This window comes from Sebastes fasciatus, chromosome 21 (assembly GCF_043250625.1).
Source record: "Sebastes fasciatus isolate fSebFas1 chromosome 21, fSebFas1.pri, whole genome shotgun sequence".
Taxonomy (NCBI): domain Eukaryota; kingdom Metazoa; phylum Chordata; class Actinopteri; order Perciformes; family Sebastidae; genus Sebastes; species Sebastes fasciatus.
This window is the reverse complement of record NC_133815.1, coordinates 23,911,086-23,931,618: the sequence shown is the minus strand read 5'-3', so window position 1 is coordinate 23,931,618 and position 20,533 is coordinate 23,911,086. Positions and strand designations below refer to the sequence as shown.

The following is a 20,533-nucleotide window of genomic DNA, read 5'->3' as shown; positions in this document are numbered from 1 at the left end:
TGTTCAAAATGTACCTTAAAGGGAGATTTGTCAAGTATTTAATACTCTTATCAACATGGGATATGGGACAAATATGCTTTCTTTATGCATATTTATATTTATATGTATATATGTATTATTGGAAATCAATTAACAACACAAAACAATGACAAATATTGTCCAGAAACCCTCACAGGTACTTAATTTAGCATAGAAATATGCTCAAATCATAACATGGCAAACTGCAGCCCAACAGGCAACAACAGCTGTCAGTGTGTCAGTGTGCTGACTTGACTATGACTTGCCCCAAACTGCATGTGATTATCATAAAGTGGGCATGTCTGTAAAGGGGAGACTCGTGGGTACCCATAGAACCCATTTACATTCACATATCTTGAGGTCAGAGGTCAAGGGACCCCTTTGAAAATGGCCATAACAGTTTTTCCTCTGCAAGATTTAGCGCAAGTTTGGAGCGTTATTCAACCTCCTTAGCGACAAGCTAGTGTGACGTGGTCGGTACCAATGGACTCCCTAGTACTTATAGTTTCACCTAATGCCAGTATCTTCACTCTAACTTTAAAACTCAGCCCGCTATACCTTAAAAAACGCTAATGAATGCATTAAAGAAATTAGTGGCGTTAAAACGAATTTGCGTTAACGCGTTATTATCGCATTCACTTTGACAGCCCTGATTTTAACAGTGACATAGTTGTCCAAGAAAAACTGTGTAGTCTCCGACTCTACTTCTGGAAACAGAGGGGTTCCAAACTTGGTTTGTGTCAGTCATCCAGCAGGGTGGCTCTAAGCCCAGTGGTTTTAGATGACTATGTCCAGCCCAGTATGACTGTAGGCTGGGCCTTCCTCAGCAGGAATCCGGGCTATTTCTTCCTGTGGAGGAGTGGATGATAAGGGAAAGAGCGGAGCAGACCTCCGGTACACTGCCTCCAGAATCCAGCCTGGAGGAGAAGCAATCTATTACCTAGCCTGACACACACACACATACACACACGCACACACAGACACACACAGACACACACAAGTGTAGATAAGACGTTAAGTGTAACTGTGTCAGCGCATGTGCGTGTGTGTGAGGGAGAAGGGTGGCTTAAATGGGTGGAAAAAGTCCCAGGTTTATATCTTCATTCCACTTTAGGAAATGAAGGGGAGCGATGAATCGATAGAAATGAATGGAGAGAAGAGTGTAGGCGGTTTTGGTTCACAGGGCGAAGCGGCGGTGAAGGACTGCAGGTCACTGAGACCGATTACAGGGAGGCCGACAAAGTCAGTAATATTTCTGTTTTATTGTGCGGCCGCGTGGGTGTCACGTCTCCTTGAAGTTTGGGCTCCACTTATCAACGGCAACACTATTTACTGTCGCTGCACTTAATGTCCGACACAGAGCTCTCTCCGTATGAACTGGAGTGGACAGCGCTTCAGGATAACACTGTGTGTGTCCTAGCTTTTGGAAGAGAGTGAAAGGAATTAAAATCAGCACGGCATTCAGTGCACCTGGCAAGAAAGAAGACATACTGAAATGATCTGAAAAGTTAGTGGGAACTTCGGAGTTTATTATGTAGGAAAAGATAATCAAGAGCTTACTGTTCGAAGCGCAGGTGGCGAATGTCCGCCTGATTGATTTTGACAATGCAGTCGTTCTCCTGGAAGAGACGCTCCTGCTCGGCTTTCCCCCCGCGCTCCAGACGCTTCACCAGCAAGCCCTGAGTCCTGGAAATGATCACACAACAGGTCACAGATAACACATCGTTTAGACACATACTGTATCAATTACACCACACATGGTCACAGAGCAATATACCGAACAGCAGGCAGCAAGTTGCAAGCTTTGTCCCCTGCATCCTTATGTTTAAAAAGGTAATGACTGTCCATAGGAGACTAGAAGAGATGGCATGGAGGAGGGAAAAGGAGGGAATATAAAGATAAACTAGGTGATGAGCATTATCCAAGAATGAAGTAAATCTCTTAGTTATCCAGAGTACATATTGGTTGTTTTTTAAGACCTAGAGATTTATAAGTTATAAAACAACAGTGCAACAAAGTGCTGCACATTTTGCGTGTAGTTTTTTTCCCTCCCAGATTTTGGGGAAAGTAAATAAAGGAACAGTATGTAACTTTTAACACGTTTTTTTATTGCCAATGTGTGAACAGGTTGAAACCTAACCCAAAAAATGAGACCTTCTACGACTTTCTGGGTTTCCTCTATCGACCTATAGATTGCTTTTAATTTGAAGAATCCAGGCCTGAAAATCCAACAGATGTGCGCTCGCAAGTGCCTTCAGGGCTAACAGTGTGCAACCATAGCTACCGTTCACGGAGTCCGCTAACACCAACAAACGACAAGCCCTCACCACAACTCAGACTCTGAGCACCGAACACTGGAGTTGTGGGAGTACAGGTGTCACTGTTAACAAGCAATTTCTGATTCTTACAGAGAGTCCCTTTAACTTTACTATTTAGAAACTAAGTTTACTAAAGTAACTTTAGCCCAGCTGTAATGGTCTGTATTCACCAAAAGTAAACTTTCCAAACTTTAAGCTTGAATAAACCCCTGCATTTTTCCGGAGAAACACCACATTGCTAACAAAGTTTTAAAACCTGTGTCCTCTGTCCTCCGCTCTGTGTGCCTTTCTGTGTGCAGGTTTGAGAGAATGACAGGGCGGGTTGTCTGAGGTAATCCAGACCAACAGCTAAGAGATCATCTTATGGCTTCAGAAGAATCGCTGCAGTTTTCCTTCGCTGGAGCTTAAGACGAGAGCCGGCAGTGCTGTAATAAATACCCGAGCAGTTCCACGGCGGTGCCATCTCAGCAATCCCTTCAAAAAAAAAAAGCAACCTTTACCTTTAAATACCCCCACCCCCCCCCTCCTCACTCCCTCCTCTAAATAAATACATCAGTGAGCTCCTTGGGGCTTTAGGCCCTGAGGATAACCGCATGCAAAGAGATCTGATGCGCGCTCGCACAGCACAACTACAAACTCCATCCGTCTCTAAGGCGTCAGATGCCTGAGGTAGCAGGTAGACTGACTGAGTGCAAACGTTTGGCGTCCTTGCATAAACTGACAAAAAAGTTTGGAGGCTTACTTTTGGGAAATTAAAAATAATGATGAAATATATCAGAGCCAAAAGTATTCAGAAGCCAAACTAGGATGTGCAAGAAATAGTGAATCACGCTGCAATAAACAGCTTATCAGTGGCAAGGGCATAAGCTACGTGCTTTTCATCATTTTCAGCTACTTCCTGTCGTTTCACTGGACACATAAACAACAGCACATTTAAATTGTGACCCTGTTTACCGCAGACGTCAAGGGCAGTTTTGCGGAGCTCTTTAGCATTTCAGCCAAACGGGGCCACTCTCAGAACATTGCCCTAATTGGCTGCATAATGTGGACATCCACGCTCTCGCCGCAGACTCATCTCAGCTCCTCAATGGGGGTAAATGGCTCGGCATTAAGTTGAAATTAAAGATCGCAAAAGGCCCTTCCCTCTTCCTCGGTGTCGGAGCCGGCGTTGCCAGGTCAGCTTAAGTGTGTTGAGCGGAGAGTAATTGCGGGCCGTGTGGAAGCGGACATGATTGTGCTTTATCTCCATAAGTGTTGGCAGCTTGAAAACAAAGTATTGCGAATGGAGATTACAGCGTGGACACACTCTAATGACTCCTGATCTGGTAGCAGACAGTAGATAAAGGAGTTTTGGTTGATCCCCGATCAGTATTCAAAGCAGCAGGCAGGGAGGATTGGGGATAAAGCGGCATCTTTTAGAGATTTGAAGTAGATGATGATTTTGTAAAAGCACTATTATTGTGATGACTGTAATGCACTGCCGTCCTCTCAATTCCTCTCCATCTCACTGGTGGCTTTTTTTTTGTAGATATTTATCAGGTTCTTGAGGAAAGCAGGAGAGTTGAAGCAAAATCTAAATGGCATTCTCACTGGGTGTAAGTCAGTGAATAAATTAGGCGTCAGATATAAACACAAAGAGTTTGTAGTTAGAAAAATTTGTGCAAACTTTGGAGGAAAAAATACCAGGCCTGCTGTTCCTAAAACACAAAAATCAGCATTGTACTGTACATGTATGCACTGTATGGTTTAACTCCATCTCGTGGCTGGGCGGCAGTGCTGAGAGATGATTTGAAGGAGGCCACCTGCTCTCATCCACTGCCTTTAATCAAATAATAATCCAATCAGGATCCATTTATGCACGGCAATTATGTCCGCAGTTTGTTTACAATTGAAACTGGTCATGGAATGAGAAGTTCATTAAGCAAAGAATGCATCTGCGAGGGACTCGGCAGTGTGTGTGTGTGTGTGTGTGTGTGTGTGTGTGTGTGTGTGTGTGTGTGTGTGTGTGTGTGTGTGTGTGTGTGTGTGTGCAGATGTACAGTACATCTATGTGTGCACAGCATTCAAGGTAGATCAGCACTGCTCCCAAGCTGTTTGTGTAAGAGAAAGAATGAGACAGCGAGACTCTGTGTGGGAAGACACCGGTCATGTGAGTCCACAAACTGCAAGTTCATACTGTACAGGTAAGGATCTGTGCATGTGTGTGTGTGTGTGAGAGAGAAAGAGATACTGTCTGCTGGAGTCTCTAAGCTCTCTCCTGCAGCTGTCTCCCCCTCCCCGCTTGGATCTAACTTGATGTCAGCACAGCGGAGCAGAATGCGAACAGCCGACGCTGGAGCGCCTGCAGTTCCTTGTTTGCTGTCTGGTTTTGCTGGCTGTCTGACCCCCGTGGCCCTGGTCTAGACGCTAATGACAGCCCACTGAGTCTAATGCCTCCTGTCCTAGCGCACACAGCACACAGGAAGGAGCTGGACCAGGCCATTAGCATCCTCCCACTGACCAGACGCTAAGTCTTATCATGTCTGAAGTTAATTGAAGGCTCTGATGGCTATTAGTAATGACCTTAGCTGATGGAGAAGACGGTGCCGTGCAGCATCACCACTGTATCCTGCAAGATGCAGTTTGATTTTTGTGGGGATACAGAGGAGCTGAGTGCTTCAGGAACGAGTCCTAAAAACCCAGAAATGCATTTTAGCACTTCCTGTTCCCTCGTCTGGAAGTCAATGGGTTTTTACTTAGATGCCTGAAATAAGGTCTGTGCTTGTTAACACATACTGAAGAGATTTTAACGTTTTGTTCTACAAAAATAAGTCAGTAAATATACCACTTGTGAATTTTGAAGCTTTTACGTGTCTTAAAAAGGAGACAACTAAACGCCATCACGCCTCATTGTGTTTGTTTATAGCCCAACGTTAGCGTTCCACTTCTGGTGATTGCATTCCCACTTCAAAAATCAGAAAAGTGGTGTTGGCGTTTGTGGAGATTATCTTGCTGAACAAAATATGCACGTATCATAAACGTTTGTTTGCCACAGAGCGTATTTTCAGCAATAATCCAAATCCCAATGGAAAAATCTGGCGCTTTTTCCGAGGGAACCAGTGCGATGCTAACATCCTGGTTGGCCTACAAAAACATGTCATCCCTGGAGCACTCTATAGCATGTCTCATATATAGCTGGATTTCAACTTTATTTAAGTAATATTGCTTGGTGGGACTCACCGTGAATCATTTACTTTCCTCCTCTGACTCAGGATAACTCAAAGTGTCACAGCTTCTGAGGGAGTCAATCGCACGAGGTCAAAGCTAAATATAGTTTCCTGACACTTGCTTATAAACAGCAATGGGATTAGTGTCCCAAAAGAAAATGACACGCAGCAATCTTCAATGACAGCCATCCTCTCTCTCCCTCAAATGTCATCCCGTTCCATCTCCTCACTTTGTCTTTTCGCCTCCCTCTCTCTCCCAGCCAGCGCTGAGTAGTCACATTCACCTTGGTGCTGTGCCAGTCCCTTGGCGTGCAGCGGGGATCAGTGTTATACACAAGCTTTTAGTTTGATTACATCTGGCCACTTCCTCTGCCCTTTATTTTTTTTTTTCTGGAATAACTGTAAACTGGGATGCATTCCTCCTCTTTGTCCCCTGTCATCGACACTCCTCGTCGGTTAAAAAAAAAAAAAAAAAAAGGCAAAAGAAAGCATGTCTGAATCACCTTCAAGGCAGAGCGGACACCGTTGTGACTGAGGACATAGGTTAGGATAAAAGAAAAGCAGAATACGACTTGGAAAGAAACTGTGCAGTCAAGTGCAAAAAGCTGCTTTCATCTGTTCTCCTTCCCACTGGGGGCTTCAGAGCTTTCGGGTATGAGCTGGGTATGTGCGTGGTGTTTCAGCAGTGAGGCTCGCAAAAATAAAAAAATTAAAAAAAGATGGCCGGAAGAATCAGAGTCAGTGAAAAGGACAGCCTGGAGCAACATGTAAAAAGAGGTGAATAAGAAAAGAACAGAGAGCAGAGAGTGAGAATGAAAAGTGAAATGATGAGTCAAAGTAAAAAGGAAGCAAAACTTCAACCAAAGGATGCAGGAGACATATTGGATGGTGAAGCTATAACTAGCTATAGTTGTACACTAAGCTGCATTGATTCTCAGATTGTTCTTTTACCTGACATCGTGCGTACTGAGGGGCACTACGTGGATCCCCAGGGGCCCTCCAGCGTTGGACACCTCGACCGGCTTGAGCAGGCCTCTGCAGGACGATGATGGATGAGGCCGAGGGGACGAGAAGAGGGAGGAGGCAGGGGGAGACATGCATGAATAAAAAAACAACAGCTACGACAAGAAAATGTAGAATATAAAGGACAACACACTCAAACATGACAAGACGTTGATGGGATGTATGGGATAAAGGGGGTTGGTGCGGCCTTATTGGCGGAGCCTGCATTGTGTTGTCTATACAAAGTCATCCATTACAAAGTCAGACTGGTGGACCTCGGGGTCGATTAGGGGCCCAAATGGAGACTCCAATTAAGTGATTAAGATCAGATTGTTGTGCTAAAAGAGAACAGATTAATTGAAAAACGTGTGGGGAGGAGGAGGAGGAGGAGGAGGTTAATTTGTGTAGATAAAGACGTGAAGACAAATGAACACGAGCGGCCGTTGATGCAGATGTGTGTGATGGTGTTGATGGAGGAAGGCGTGGTCTTCGTGTATGCTTTGTGTTGCCATTGTCATATGGTAATATGGTTGTGTTTAGGGATGATGTTGTGGCAATTATTAACCTTTCTGGTATCACTGTGGTGAATTAAAAGGTCAGTTCACCCAAATTATAAAAAAATACATGTTTTCTTCCTTAGCTCTGGTGTGATCTAGCCATGCATATGGTTTGTGTTTTATTATCTCTTTATTAAAACCAGTTTTCATGGAGACTATTCTAGTGTAGAAAGTAGTTCCTATGAAAACAGGAACACTTTGCTGCGGTATTTATCAAAATGTAACAGCACTGCAGACTAAATTCTATTGTGGTGGCAGACATGTGAGAGGAGGACATCTCTTATCTGGACAAATGAGACAAAACCTATCAACATGGGTAGATACTAGGGCTGTCAAAGTTAACTCGATAATAACGCAAATTTGTTTTAGAAGCCACTCATTTCTTTAACGCATTAAAGCAACTCGCGATTCTTTTGGTCCTAGCAGGCTCAGTTTTAAAGTTAGAGTGAAGCTACTGGCATCATATGAAACTAAAAAACATAATGAATCCATTGGTACCAACCATGTTACACTGGCTTGTCGCCAAGAAGGCTAAATAATGCTGCAAACTTAGCTTTAAACGTTAAACTTTAAACTTTAAGCTTTAAACTAACTTTGGCGAGGAAAAAGTGGCATGTCCATTTTCAAAGGGGTCCCTTGACCTCTGACCTCAAGATATGTGAATGAAAATGGGTTCTATGGGTACCCACGAGTCTCCCCTTTACAGACATGCCCACTTTATGATAATCATATGCAGTTTGGGGCAAGTCATAGTCAAGTCAGCAAACTGACACACTGACAGCTGTTGTTGCCTGTCAGGCTTGAGTTTGCCATGTTATGATTTGAGCATATTTCTTTATGCTAAATGCACTACCTGTGAGGGTTTCTGGACAATATTTGTCATTGTTTTGTGTTGCTAACTGATTTCCAATAATAAATATATACATATATTTGCATAAAGCAGCATATTTGCCCACCCCTATGTTGATAAGAGTATTAAATACTTGACAAAGCTCCCTTTAAGGTTCATTTTGAACAGATAAAGTGTGTAATTAATTTACGATTAATCACAATTAACTATGGACAATCACGCAATTAATCGGGATTAAATATCTTAATCGATTGACAGCCCTAGTAGTAGATACCAATCTGTAATTTGGGTGAACCAACCCAAAGACATACTGTATGGTGTATAGGTGGTCGGGGGGTTGTTGGGGATCACTCACTCTAGACTGAACATAGGTGAATGTTCCAATGAGGAGTCCGCCCTCCCTACTGGCTCTATCCTTTCAATCCTCCTTTCGTGTCTCCTTCGCTCTTCTTCCTCCTCCTCCTGAAAAAGAACGAAAGAAAGAAAGACAGGATAAATCATTAAAAGACTGTTCCAGCATAGTAAAAGACTCACACTCTCAATGTCATTCTTTCTATTTGGCTGTGGCTGCGTCTCCCTCTCTCTCTCTCTCTCTCTCTCTCTCTCTCTCTCTCTCTCTCTCTCTCCTCCTGGCTTTTAATCCAATTACCTGCAGGAACAAGTAACGGCCTCAATTCTAAATCAAAAGAGACTCTCAGCAGAGTACAGACGAGCGGCACAGAAACATCATTCCCCAGCCAAAAAACTTCAGGGACCGTAGTGACAAAGTGGCCCTGATCGATTGCTCCCGCTCAATCAATCAGGTCTGGCCTGGGGCGTGGCACCCGCCAGCGGGTTTTTTTTTGCGGTGATGCGATCGGGGTCTATAGCGAAGGAAAGTGGTTGCGCCCGCTGTCATTTGTTTCTCTCACTCTCTTCATTTCATTTACTCATCTTCCTTGAGGGCCATTAGGCAGCGCGGCCGGGAGGCGGTGGCTTTTTACAGGCCGGCCAGACATCTGAGGACTTAACTAGGCTCTGGAACGAGAGCGGCTTCATGCTCTCCTTAATGGGTTATAAAATCTTTATCTGAGCTCTCCTTATGTGGATGGTACAGATTGAGCAGGGCACTTCCATGCAGTGCTGACATGCTGCATGTAGAACAGGAGGGAGACATATCATCTAATAACACAGGGTTCAATTCCAAGTTCTGTTGAAGGTTAGTTAAGGGAGGAGCTGGGGAGATTCATCAACAAGTCATAAGCACACTGAACATTTCAAATTCAAAAGGACGAGGTGATTTCGGTGTTTGCTTCCAGTCCTGTTAGTAACCGCTGATCCTTGTGTGTGTGTGTGTGTGTGTGTGTGTGTGTGTGTGTGTGTGTGTGTGTGTGTGTGTGTGTGTGTGTGTGTGTATGTGTGTATGTGTGATCTTGTCAGCCCCTCAGACAGCGCGTTGTCTCCTTGGGAGGGTCTGCTGAAACGCTTTGTTAGCCACCGCTATTTCCCCCCCCCCGCCCCTTACCCCCTCGCCTCCCTCTTTCTCTCTCTTTTACTAAAATGTCAAGCACATCCAAATAGGTCTTGTGCCATTCTGGTTTCTTTATGGAAATAGATTCAACCCTTTTCAGAGCCCGGGATATCTTCGGCGACACGCGGGCCGTGACACAGCGGGACTCGCTCGCCGCTATTTATTTATAAGAGCGGGGGGCATGAAATTTTCATCGGCGGTTTATACCTAAAGAGACCCCGACTCGCCCTTACCTGTCTGTTTCCCTTCTCTAACCGTTCCGTATGAAAATGAGTCAGTCAATCAGTCAGCCCAGTCTTTAATTATGTGTCAGCTGAGGTCCCGGGTGCCTCGCGGGGCCCGTTATTCACAAAGCCTTTTATGAAAACCCCCCAGGTGGATTGGCTGGATATTTTTTTTATCCATATATACGCTGTGCACAAAGGACCTGACCACCTGTGGGAAACCATGAATAAAGACGGGAGTGGAGACGACAGGTGAAATTGGACAAGAAGAATAAATATAAGACCATATACTGTATTAAATATGCTATATAATGAGAATGGCAGACACTACGGTGTGGAAACCAAAGGAATACTTTAATTTCATGTTCAGCAAGAAAAATGAAGGAGGCGATGGTGCTCGACGTCTTTGTCTCATTAGACAACGGAGGGATCTGAGAGGAGAGCTGATTCACAGTGTATCATCACACAGAGTGACATGTAATTAACTCCAGTAACAGTAGCTCTCAGCAACAATCTCCTGTCTGGTAGTTTGCTACTGTAGATTAAAAGTGGGTTGTGATTTCCCACTTAGCATCTTTCTGCTGAAATGTAAGAAAAATAGGGATGTTAATAATTCACCGTTCAACCGACATTAAAAAAGTGTGGTTTAGGTTAAAAGAAATATTAAATATTAAATAAAAAGCTGAGCAAATCTCAGAGGAGCGACCCGTCACTTAAAGGAGAATAGATGGTCCACCTTAACAGCACACGAGAAGAGAATCTAAGCCGGTGTTGTTGCTAAGGCCAGGGCTAACCGCCTTCACTTTAATCAGCAGGTGGCTGGCGAGCAAGACATGGGAGCTTGGCTTTTGGGAAGATGTATTGTCCCTGTCAAATAAATTAATAAATAAATAAATAAAATTCACCGAGAAATAAACTGTACACACACTGCACTGCTACTCTCACAGCTGTGACGTTACTGATAACTCCATACTCACCGTCACACACACGGTCTGTCGGACACTCGGTATCGTTACGCCGGGTTCACAAGAGTACACCCTCGTCTCACACACACGCTCTGTCTCTCGACCGGACACTCACTAAAGTTACACCGTGCTCACAGAGTACGCCATGGCAGACAAACTAAATGATGCGGCGGAGATGATGTGTCCATGACAATACACACAGCGTCACAGCTGCTACAGTAACTCTCCCGGATGGGTGAACTGGGGACTCAGTTGTCTGTTTTTGCACATACACTGCAGCTGGTGATAAATGATGGATTAAACCTGTAAACCTGGGTGGCTTGTTAGGCACTAAAAGTAGCACCGCTGCATGCAACGCACTAATCTTGTCGGTTAACGGTTAATAATCGGTTAACAAGGGTCGGCTATCGGTTAGAAAAGAAATTCAAAATTAGCATCCCTAAAGAAAAACTAGAGATATGTCATGTGATGGAACAAAGAAGAAGTAAAGTAAGGAAAGACACTGTATCAGAGCACCGAGGTGAAGGGATCCTTCGCTCGCACCAGGCCGAAAGCACAGTGCAAGCTGAGTTGAGTGTGTGAATGTGACAGGAACAATCGCCAAAAAAATGCCACGAGTAGATATCAGAGAAGCACTCGAGCAAGGTGATATTTCTATTCAGGTATATATTCCAGCCGACTGGTGTGAAAAACTGAGAGGAGCTGTGAAAACAACACCAAAGGACTAAAAGAAAGACATTTCAGGAGAGCGAGCGAACCAGGGTGAGTTGGCAATGCAGTCGAGAAGAGAGAGAAAAGGAGTTGTGAATGAGAGCAATGGGACGGAAAATATTATGTAAAATCAGCCTCATTAAAACCGTTGCTTTGTTAAAAGCGGGATAATCTGCAAACGGGGTGAGATTTCCACTTGTTTCAAGAACTTGCTTAACTGTTTTCTCCTTGATACAAGTGCAGCGATCCGCCTTACACCCTCCTGATTCCGATATTGACTTTCTGTCCAAGGACATCTGTGGAACAGTTGAATTACTTCAGAAATCAAAGTGGAATCATTTCACATGCTTTGGCAGGATTTGTAATGTTTTTTTGTGAAAAATTGTACAAACGTTTAGCACCTTTGAAGTGAAACATACCGTTGTAATATCTAGCTGAAACACCCCATCTTACACTGCTGGTTTTGTAAAGTGCTCGTGTTTTGATGTACGAGCAGTGATTTCTCAGCAAATGTGAGTGTTTTCATTCTCACATTTGAATGCACAGCACGCTTCATCTGCCAGTAAATTTCCACCATAAACAGAAAACACATGATTGACACTTGACACTGGTTTCAAAAGGCAGTGCTTGAGTGGCCACCGTGGTTCATTAGAGTCAAAAAACGGGGCTATCCAACCAGCAAGGGCTCAGCCTCTTCATTAGAGACTCTGGACAAAGACTGCGCTCTAACCCACGCAAACACATACGACTGAATACGATACATAATTACTTGTTAAGATTGACATTTCAGGCAGTGAAGTCCTTGAGGAGTAGCTGCTGATTTCTTCCTATATAGTGGCTGAGTTGAGTCAGTGTTGCAGGGGTCAGTGTCTCCTTGAGAGCAGGGGCAGGAGAAGAAGACGAAGAAGAAGAAGCCATATCTCTTTATATTCACTGCCAGCCCACTTATTGCCTGTTCTCGTGTCAGTGGCAAAGCCGTGCACTGAGTGACAGCCGAGGAGAGACACGGGCTAAATATACATCCATCTCTCTCTGCCCCTCTTCTCTCTTTCTTTGTCTCTCCATCATTCTGAATCTAACACTTCCCCCTCTCTAAAAAACCCTCCATTTCTTCCTCCCTTGAGTGCTTTTAGCACCCTGTTGATCCCTTGGTAACCAGTGGAGTGGGGAAGCAACAAAGCTTTTCAACTCTCCACGGCACTCTTTCATAGCTCTCTCTCTCTCTCTCTCTCTCTCTCTGCTTCACTCCCCTCATCGCTCTCTCCCTTCCTTCCATGCACTATAGGGAGGGCTTGGAGCCCTGATCTGTGGCCAAAAAATCCACCAGCCTCTTTAACAATGAAGGGAAGCAAAAAAGCAAAAGGGTTGGCCATCGGACAGCTGCAGCATTAGATTATTGAGAGTCATATAAGAAAAGAGAGAGAGAGAGAGAGAGAGAGAGAGAGAGAGAGAGAGGAAGCGGGAGAGCTGCAAAGTGCAGAGTCTTGTTACCTTCAAATGGACGGACAGGTTATACTACGGTGAGAGGACCACTGAGAGAGACGAAGAGTGGGAGGAAGGGGAGGAAGGGAGGTAGCAGCTGTCTGCTCACACACACATATATTGAAGCCCAGTGCTTGGGGGTTGGGGCAAAGGGTGGGTGTGCTGAGGAGCTGTCATCCTCCATCAACCGCTGTCCTAAAGGACACCTACTGTAAGCGTGTGTGTGTGTGAGTGTGTCATGCCATTAGCCATGGGCAAGTACAACATGTAGCTGCTAGGGGGAAAGAGGGGGGGAGAAGGGTGAGGACTCCCTCCTGAGCCCATCTTTGGCGTCAAGGGCTTAACAAGGACAGGGTCAAAGGTCACAGCCAATGGTGTGTTGCCGGCCACCACCCCTCCTATAGGGCCACATCTGTGTGACGGCTTCATGTGCAGGAGGAGGCCTCGCTGTCAGGCGATGTCACACGCTCCCCTTACAATGGGCCGTCTGTGCCCGGCAAAAAAAAACAGGATATGGAATTATCGCAAAATGAACAATGTGGCGTGTTGGCTGTATGAAAAAATAAATAAATAAAGGAAACAAGCAATTGAATCGGAGCGTTTAGCAAAAAATGTCTGTTGAAATATTTACTAAGACTGCCCTGCTCCTGATGTGGGCCGGCTACAAATATGAAACATTAATTGTGCGAGGTGACACGCGCCCCTTGTGGAAACATTACGCCAGCCAAAGGTAACAAACGATGGCAACATGTGAAAAGGATCTGTTTTCAGTGAGCAGAGGTGTAACAAGGAGAAGAGAAAAAAAAGCAAAGCAGCAGAGGCGGAGGTTTTTTCCTCTCCCTCACTAAAGGTTAAGGAGCCATAATTGTACCCTCATTACCTCCAGTTAATGCAGTTCGACTAAACCACTGTACAACAGAGAAGACCGAAAAAGGACTTCAGTGTATGGCTGCATTGCACAATGGCATTGACATACAAAGACAAGCTGCCGGGAAAAACTCCTAATTGTCCTGTTAAAGTTCCTTTGACCTCACAAAGCAATTACCAATACATCAGACCGGCAATACCTCATCCAGAGTAGGTTCTCGTGACCACGGCCCCATGTCCCTCATTGACAGCAACAGCGTAAACAGGAAAAATGTCTCCAAACTTCTACTTTAAACAAACCTACAATAGTAATAACGCTATGCCGAAGAGTTGCTGTGTAGTAGATTGCACCAACAATAAATCCCAAAAAGCTGATATCTGATTTATTCTGCTGCCATGTCCTAAAAACGGTAAAATAGAGGGGCCTTATGGCTCCAAGCTATAGACCAGACCAGCATAGCGTCATCGCTGATGCTGGTGACTAACGTTAGCTTGAGGCTGCTGCAGTAATACAGTCATACATTAATGTTATAGCAGCATCAGACTGTCGTCTCCAACTAAATCTCAGCCTATAAATCAAACAGTTGGCTATTAACACGTTGGTTATTTACAGACAACACTTAGCCTAACGGGATGCAATTAAATATGTATAGACGTCTGGATAAGCAATATCCGGCCACTGTGTTGGACGGGGAGAAGACTGAAGGGACGTGGCGGCGATTGACTTTCATTTATTAAGATATCGCGAACGCTCAGGTTCAGGCAAGGTCGCAAAATAATTATTAGATATGTGCATAAAACAAAAGTTTGGTTAACAAGAGATGACGAACATGTCAAAATTGCAATCCAAACACACGTCACATTGCATTGAAGTCTCTGGGATCTTTGGTGTTCTATCCCACCAGAAGGGAGTAGTGACCAGCGCCAGAATCTGGCTGAATCAATCAGCAGTTTAAAAGAAGCTTCGTGGCATTGGACACAAAGATTTGTCACCTAAATTTGAACCGCAGATGATCCCGACTTGTCAAAATAGAGCAGCTGCCTTCACCAGCTGCTGATGGATGGCATATGCAGTGTGTGTAGGATGACCTGGTCATAGCGGTGACAAGAATATTCTGCGTGTTACAGAAGCTCTTTTATCCCTCAACATCCATGCCCTCAGAGGAAACTGCCATCGGGGCCAAATTACGCTCCAAAATGGCCTCTGTGAATAGATTGGACATGACTGTTGCACCCGACGACCCGGCCAAACCCTCTCTCTCTCTCTCCACTATCCTTAACCCTTCATTCCCCACCAGCCCATCGGACTCCAACGCCATTACAACAACTAATACGTCACAATGACTGAGCTTATGAGACACTTATTTACATTTATGTTGGGGATGGGGGAACATTATAAAAGGCTGAGTGAAGAGTTAACCTGGTTAGTGGATGATGAAGGGTCATAATGACCTCCTTCATCCTACCCACAAGTTCCCTAAATGGCACTTAATGGTTGTCAGCAAAGCGGCAAATACCCGTTTTAGCCTACTCTCTTATCTTCTTTATATTGTTATGATCTTTAGCATCATGATGATGTAAGCTAATGGTGATTTCGATACAACGATGATTCATTGTATTCAGAGTTGTACACAGAATATACAGCGTAGTGTATCGGGGACTCTTTCAATGAATGTTTCATTTGTTTGGCAAACTATTAGCTCCCTGTTGGACTGGAAATTGCAGATCTGGAAGGAAATCAAAGCGGTGTGACCCCAGTGCCTGCTAGCTCTCTGGTTCGTATGTCTGTGAGGGAGAGAGACGGAGCGAGCGAGGTTAGGATACTACAGTCCTATGTTTGTGTGCCAAAGGGAAAAGCCGAGGCGGCGGCTGTCCTCTGATGAGGACATGTGTTGTCTTTCATATTTCACACCCCGCACCCATGGGCTCCAGCCTTGTTCAAAGGAGAGCACTCGCATTCCACATTAGATGTACTATTCCTTTTGATGATGACGAGGGGGAGTCAAATAGGAGTTGTTGTGCTAGGTTAGGACGGTGGGGAGCGGGGTTGGGTATCATGAACCTGTTCTGCATTGGAAACATTTTTTTTAGGAAACAAGCTTTTTGATTCCACTCATCCATCCTGACAGAAAAGTTTGGACTTTCTCTAGTCCTGACAGTCCTTTCTTCAGCATGGTTGATGAATGCAGCATTTTCATAGCCATAAGGCCTCATAATCAGCTCATGATTATTGGAACACTTTATTGGAATATATGGGAAAATCCATCTTGTAGATGGCAAGGCAGAAAACACTTTTTTTTTCAATTTAAAAAACAAAACATAAACTATGATGTCACTTATGACAAGATTATTGTTTTTATAAAAAAGGTGGTCTTTGCTTTTTAAATCGTTTTTCTCACCCAAATGATTTTCCAGCAGCTAAAACCAGAATTTGATAAGAATCCAAAGCAATATCAATTACAATATCATTAAAGATAAATGATAACCGACCCCAGTGAGGCTTTATGTTTCCATTTATTAATGTTAGGGGTGTCAGTCCATTAAAATATTTAATTGCGTTTAATTGCATGATTGTCCATAGTTAAACGCGATTAATCGCAAATTAATCGCACGTTTCTTTTTTTTTCAAAATGTACCTTAAAGGGAGATTTGACAAATATTCAATACTCTCATCAACATGGGAGTGGGAAAATATGCTCAAATCATAACATGGCAAACTGCAGCCCAACAGGCAACAACAGCTGTCAGTGTGCTGACTTGACTATGACTTGCCCAAAACTACATGTGATTATCATAAAGTGGGCATGTCTGTAAAGGGGAGACTCGTGGGTACCCATAGAACCCATTTTCACACATATTTGGAGGTCAGAGGTCAAGGGACCCCTTTGAAAATTGCCATGCCCATTTTTCCTCGCCAAAATTTAGAATAAGTTTGGAGCGTTATTTAAGCTTTTTTCGAGACAAGCTAGTATGACATGGTTGGTACCAATGGATTCATTAGGTTTTCTAGTTTCATATGATGTATCTTCACTTTAGCTTTAAAATTGCATTAACTTTGACAGCCCTAATTAATATCTCCATTCTCAATTATATATTTCCCTGCCAATGATATGCATGGTATATTGTATTCCCAGTTGGCCAAGTTTAATGTAACTTCCTCATCCCAGCACCTATTTTTAATCAACAAAAATCTCCAGCCTCTAAATCTGCCTCTCTTTGTTTTGTTTTGGAAAGACATGGCTTCGAGCTCGTAAAAGTTCAGGCTCTGACATGGATTTACTTGAAGCAAATTACAGGGACGGGACCGGTTCCTAATGCTGTTAAGCAAATTAGATAAGAGATGTGAGGCTGCATTTGTCCACATCAGGACGGAGGGCGGCGAGATGCGCAGGGGTGGAGGCGAGAGGCGGACAGCGCTGTTTGTGGGCTGATATTTGGAAAAAACAAAGGCCCGTCTCTCTCTCTCTTTACTCCACTCATTCTCCCTATTTGTCTCTCAACTGCAATCTTCATCTCTTCTTTTGTTCCCTGAGCCCCCGACAGGGAGAGACCTGCTTTGTGCGGAATACATCATCTGCCAGCGCCTGTTTCATATCAGGCCTGGACTGATCTATCAATGACACAGCTGCCTTTGCCTTTGCCCACTGTATCGTTAAATTGCACTTTAATTAAATTAGGCCTGCTAATTATGAGGGCTTAAATCAATCACCAGGTCAATAACAAAGGCCCAAAGCGGACAAAGAGGCCCGAGACTTTTTTCCAAACCTCATCAATAACAGCCGCAACCGGAGCAGACCGCTCCTGTACCAGAGAGCCGGAGGTTCAAACGGGTAGGAATTACTGCGAATTGAGTTATCGTCACCGGCTTTTGTCCAGAGCACTTCTTACTCTTACGAGCTCTGTGAATAATGTTGTTTGAATACAGTAGAAATGTGCATAGCATTTTTGAATGAGAATAGCACTTCAAAGGGGTGTTTAAAAGTATCTGGTGCATAAAAAAAAATAGTTCAAAAGGGATATTATGCCTTCCCAGACACCTGGCTTAGGTGGAGGGAGGTGATTCTGAACAGATAATCCTGGGGGTTGAGTGCGCAGCCCAGCTGAGCGGAAGGTCCCAGCTGAATCCCAGGTCTTTATCCATGCATTAAAAAGAGCTCTGTGGTGCTTTTCGCAGATTAATCATCATTTTGAGCTTATTAAGTGGGAGGACAGTCTGCTTTCCACTGCTCAGAACGTTTAATCCATCTTTCAACGAGCGAAAGTTACCCCCGTTGAAATAATAGCGGGTGTTTGAATTTCAATGAGAGCGCCCGCGGTTTCAGATCTGGATTGCAATTAAATACATTTGCTTTTTTTGTTATTATTATTTTCAGTAGCCACTCCTGCAATTACGTGAGTCAGAATCACACTGACTTATTGAGTAGTACAGTGGCTGCCAATGAATTACGCTGCCAAATTATTATCCTATAAACTATACAACACAACAGTTACTGTGATGCAAATGTTATCAGCGAGTAATAACGGCAGCGTTGGGAGTTAATATATGGAGAGCAGCTATTCACACAAGGAATCTCATCCATTTTCTATATAGGATGTTTTAACACGCTGTGACCTCCAGCTCTAAATACACTGAACATGACAAAGGAGGAAATGAAGAAGAGGGAATGAGGGTGAATGATGTTGAACTATGAATAATTAAGTGGAAAGCAAAGCTTGGTACACATTGCAGCGAGTTATTACAGGGGTCTTTTCCACAGATCAGCCGTTGTTTGCTGCCTTGTTTGAGCAGGTGGGGTGAGTGGGGGCTCATCTGTAGCGTCATGGGAGCAGTGTGGGGGAAAGGTGGGGGGCGCTTTTCCATTTCATTTTAATTGGAAGCTGAAATTCTTGGATAAGGGGGGGAAGGAGGGGGGAGCCATTTGGCCGAGTCCTTGCTCTCAGCCAGGGCTAAATGAAGAGGGCCGTGTGGAGATGAGGGGCCTGTGGAGGGCCGGTAATGAAGAGAGGTCCCAAAAGACTCCGGCACAGCCACGGTAATCTAGTGGACCCAGAAAAGGAGGGGCGGGGTGTGGGTGGGTGGGGTGTCAAGAAAGAGGGAGGAAAGAGGAATGAAAGGGAGGATGTAGGGGGCGCTCTCTGAGTTACACAAACAAACTTGTATTTATTCTAATATTAAAAAAAGTCATTTTTGTGTTTGCATACGTCGTGGCTCTGTGTGTGATTAAACAAGATATCGATTGATCAAACGAGCGTGCTAATTAGAGTTGGAGATAATTTACTCGCTAAATACGACGAGTGATTGCAAACACTGATGAGATAAGAGCACGGGGAAATCATCAGCGCCACAACAAACAGGAGCACGGGTAGCCAATTTGCAGCATGTAAACATCGCACATGTGAAGACACACACCTACGACACACAAACATGGTACCCATAGGCACACTTACATCTCAAGGTATCTGTTCATGTTTGAGCCAATCATACGACAACATCAGCAGGAGTCTCGTCTTCTCCAACCCGACGGACACACATAAAACCCCGACGAGCAAACCGACTGGTGTTTCTCTGCTCCGCTGTTTTCTAAATGGAAAAGACTGTCAGCGTGGTTCTGGTTGAAATTATGATTACATGTGGGAATATCAGAGGATGTTGTGATGGAGCTCGGCAGGAGTGCTATTCTACACAACAGCTCCCATGGCCTGTATACCTGGAGCATAAAGAGGAGAGGATTCCAATGGAAAAGTGCTCTGTGGGGAGAAGCGCGGGCCATTACAGAGATGCTCCTTGCTAGAATGACACCATTAACGCTAGCTGGGCTATTCCAAATGCAACTTTGGCATCCAGCCTCGAGATATGGAGGGTTTTAAGAGCCAAAACTAAGTGCAAATGAATAAATAAATACACAAAAAATAACATTTGTATGTTTAAAGTCTAATTTAATGTATGATTTATTTATTTATGACAAGTATTACATTATCAAATTATTCATTTATTCTTGTTTTGTTGTTTTGTTATAAGTCTGTTGCTTGTTTCTTTTATGTGAGAATTTCTTATGTTGTTTTTAACATTTTGCTGTTTTGTTTTAAGTTTGCTGTTTGTGCTTTTATGTGAAACTTTTTATGCTGCCCTCTTGGCCAGGACTTCTTCGAAAAAGAGATTTTATATCTCAGAGAGAATGTCCTAGTAAAATAAAGGTTTAATAAAATACAAAAATACATAAATATATATTTAATTTCGTCCCTTAAAACCCTCCATATTGAGAAGCTCAAAGGATTATTCCAGTGATTTTGCATGTTTTACTGCAGAACATGTTACATTTTTGATATCATCTTTGTTATTATGTTTCTGTGTGTTCTTGTGTTTCTGCTTGTAAAAAGTTACAAAATAAACATTGGGTTAATAGCAAAAATACCTCTTGCATCATGTATTTAGCTGAATGTCAGAGGCGTTTCCATACTCAAAAAAAGAACATTTATTTATAATGTAATAATTTTCTCATATAGTAATAATGTATTATTATTATTATGCAAAAACTGTTATTATGTTGTGCGCTCATGGTTTTCTTATGCTGATTATTACATTATGAGCTTTTATTACATTTAAATTATTACATTATGCACAGTTATTACATTATGAGTTGCAACAAGTATGCCTTCATTGAAATATGAGTATTAAAACAAGCTGGAGATAGGTAATCTATCACTGGAAACATAGCGGTACCTTGATGAAAGTTACAGTACAGTTTCAAGTTCAGTTCAGAACAAGTTTCAAGGTTATTGCAGTCAAGCGTGATATCATTTGTCTTCTGGATGGTGAATTAAT

General features: G+C 43.5%; 1 protein-coding gene across 3 annotated transcripts in view; it reads right to left on the bottom strand.

Annotated features, from left to right (window-relative positions):
- The window catches only part of LOC141759297 (partitioning defective 3 homolog), a 432,434-nt gene that overhangs the window by 229,984 nt on the left and 181,917 nt on the right, over positions 1–20,533 (bottom strand). For all 3 annotated transcript variants that reach the window (XM_074621247.1, XM_074621248.1, XM_074621249.1), the window contains 3 exons: positions 8,307–8,413; positions 6,494–6,577; positions 1,579–1,704 (listed from right to left, as the gene is read on the bottom strand). In XM_074621247.1, coding sequence (XP_074477348.1) covers positions 1,579–1,704; positions 6,494–6,577; positions 8,307–8,413 — 317 coding nt within the window. The remainder of the gene's footprint in view (positions 1–1,578; positions 1,705–6,493; positions 6,578–8,306; positions 8,414–20,533) is intronic.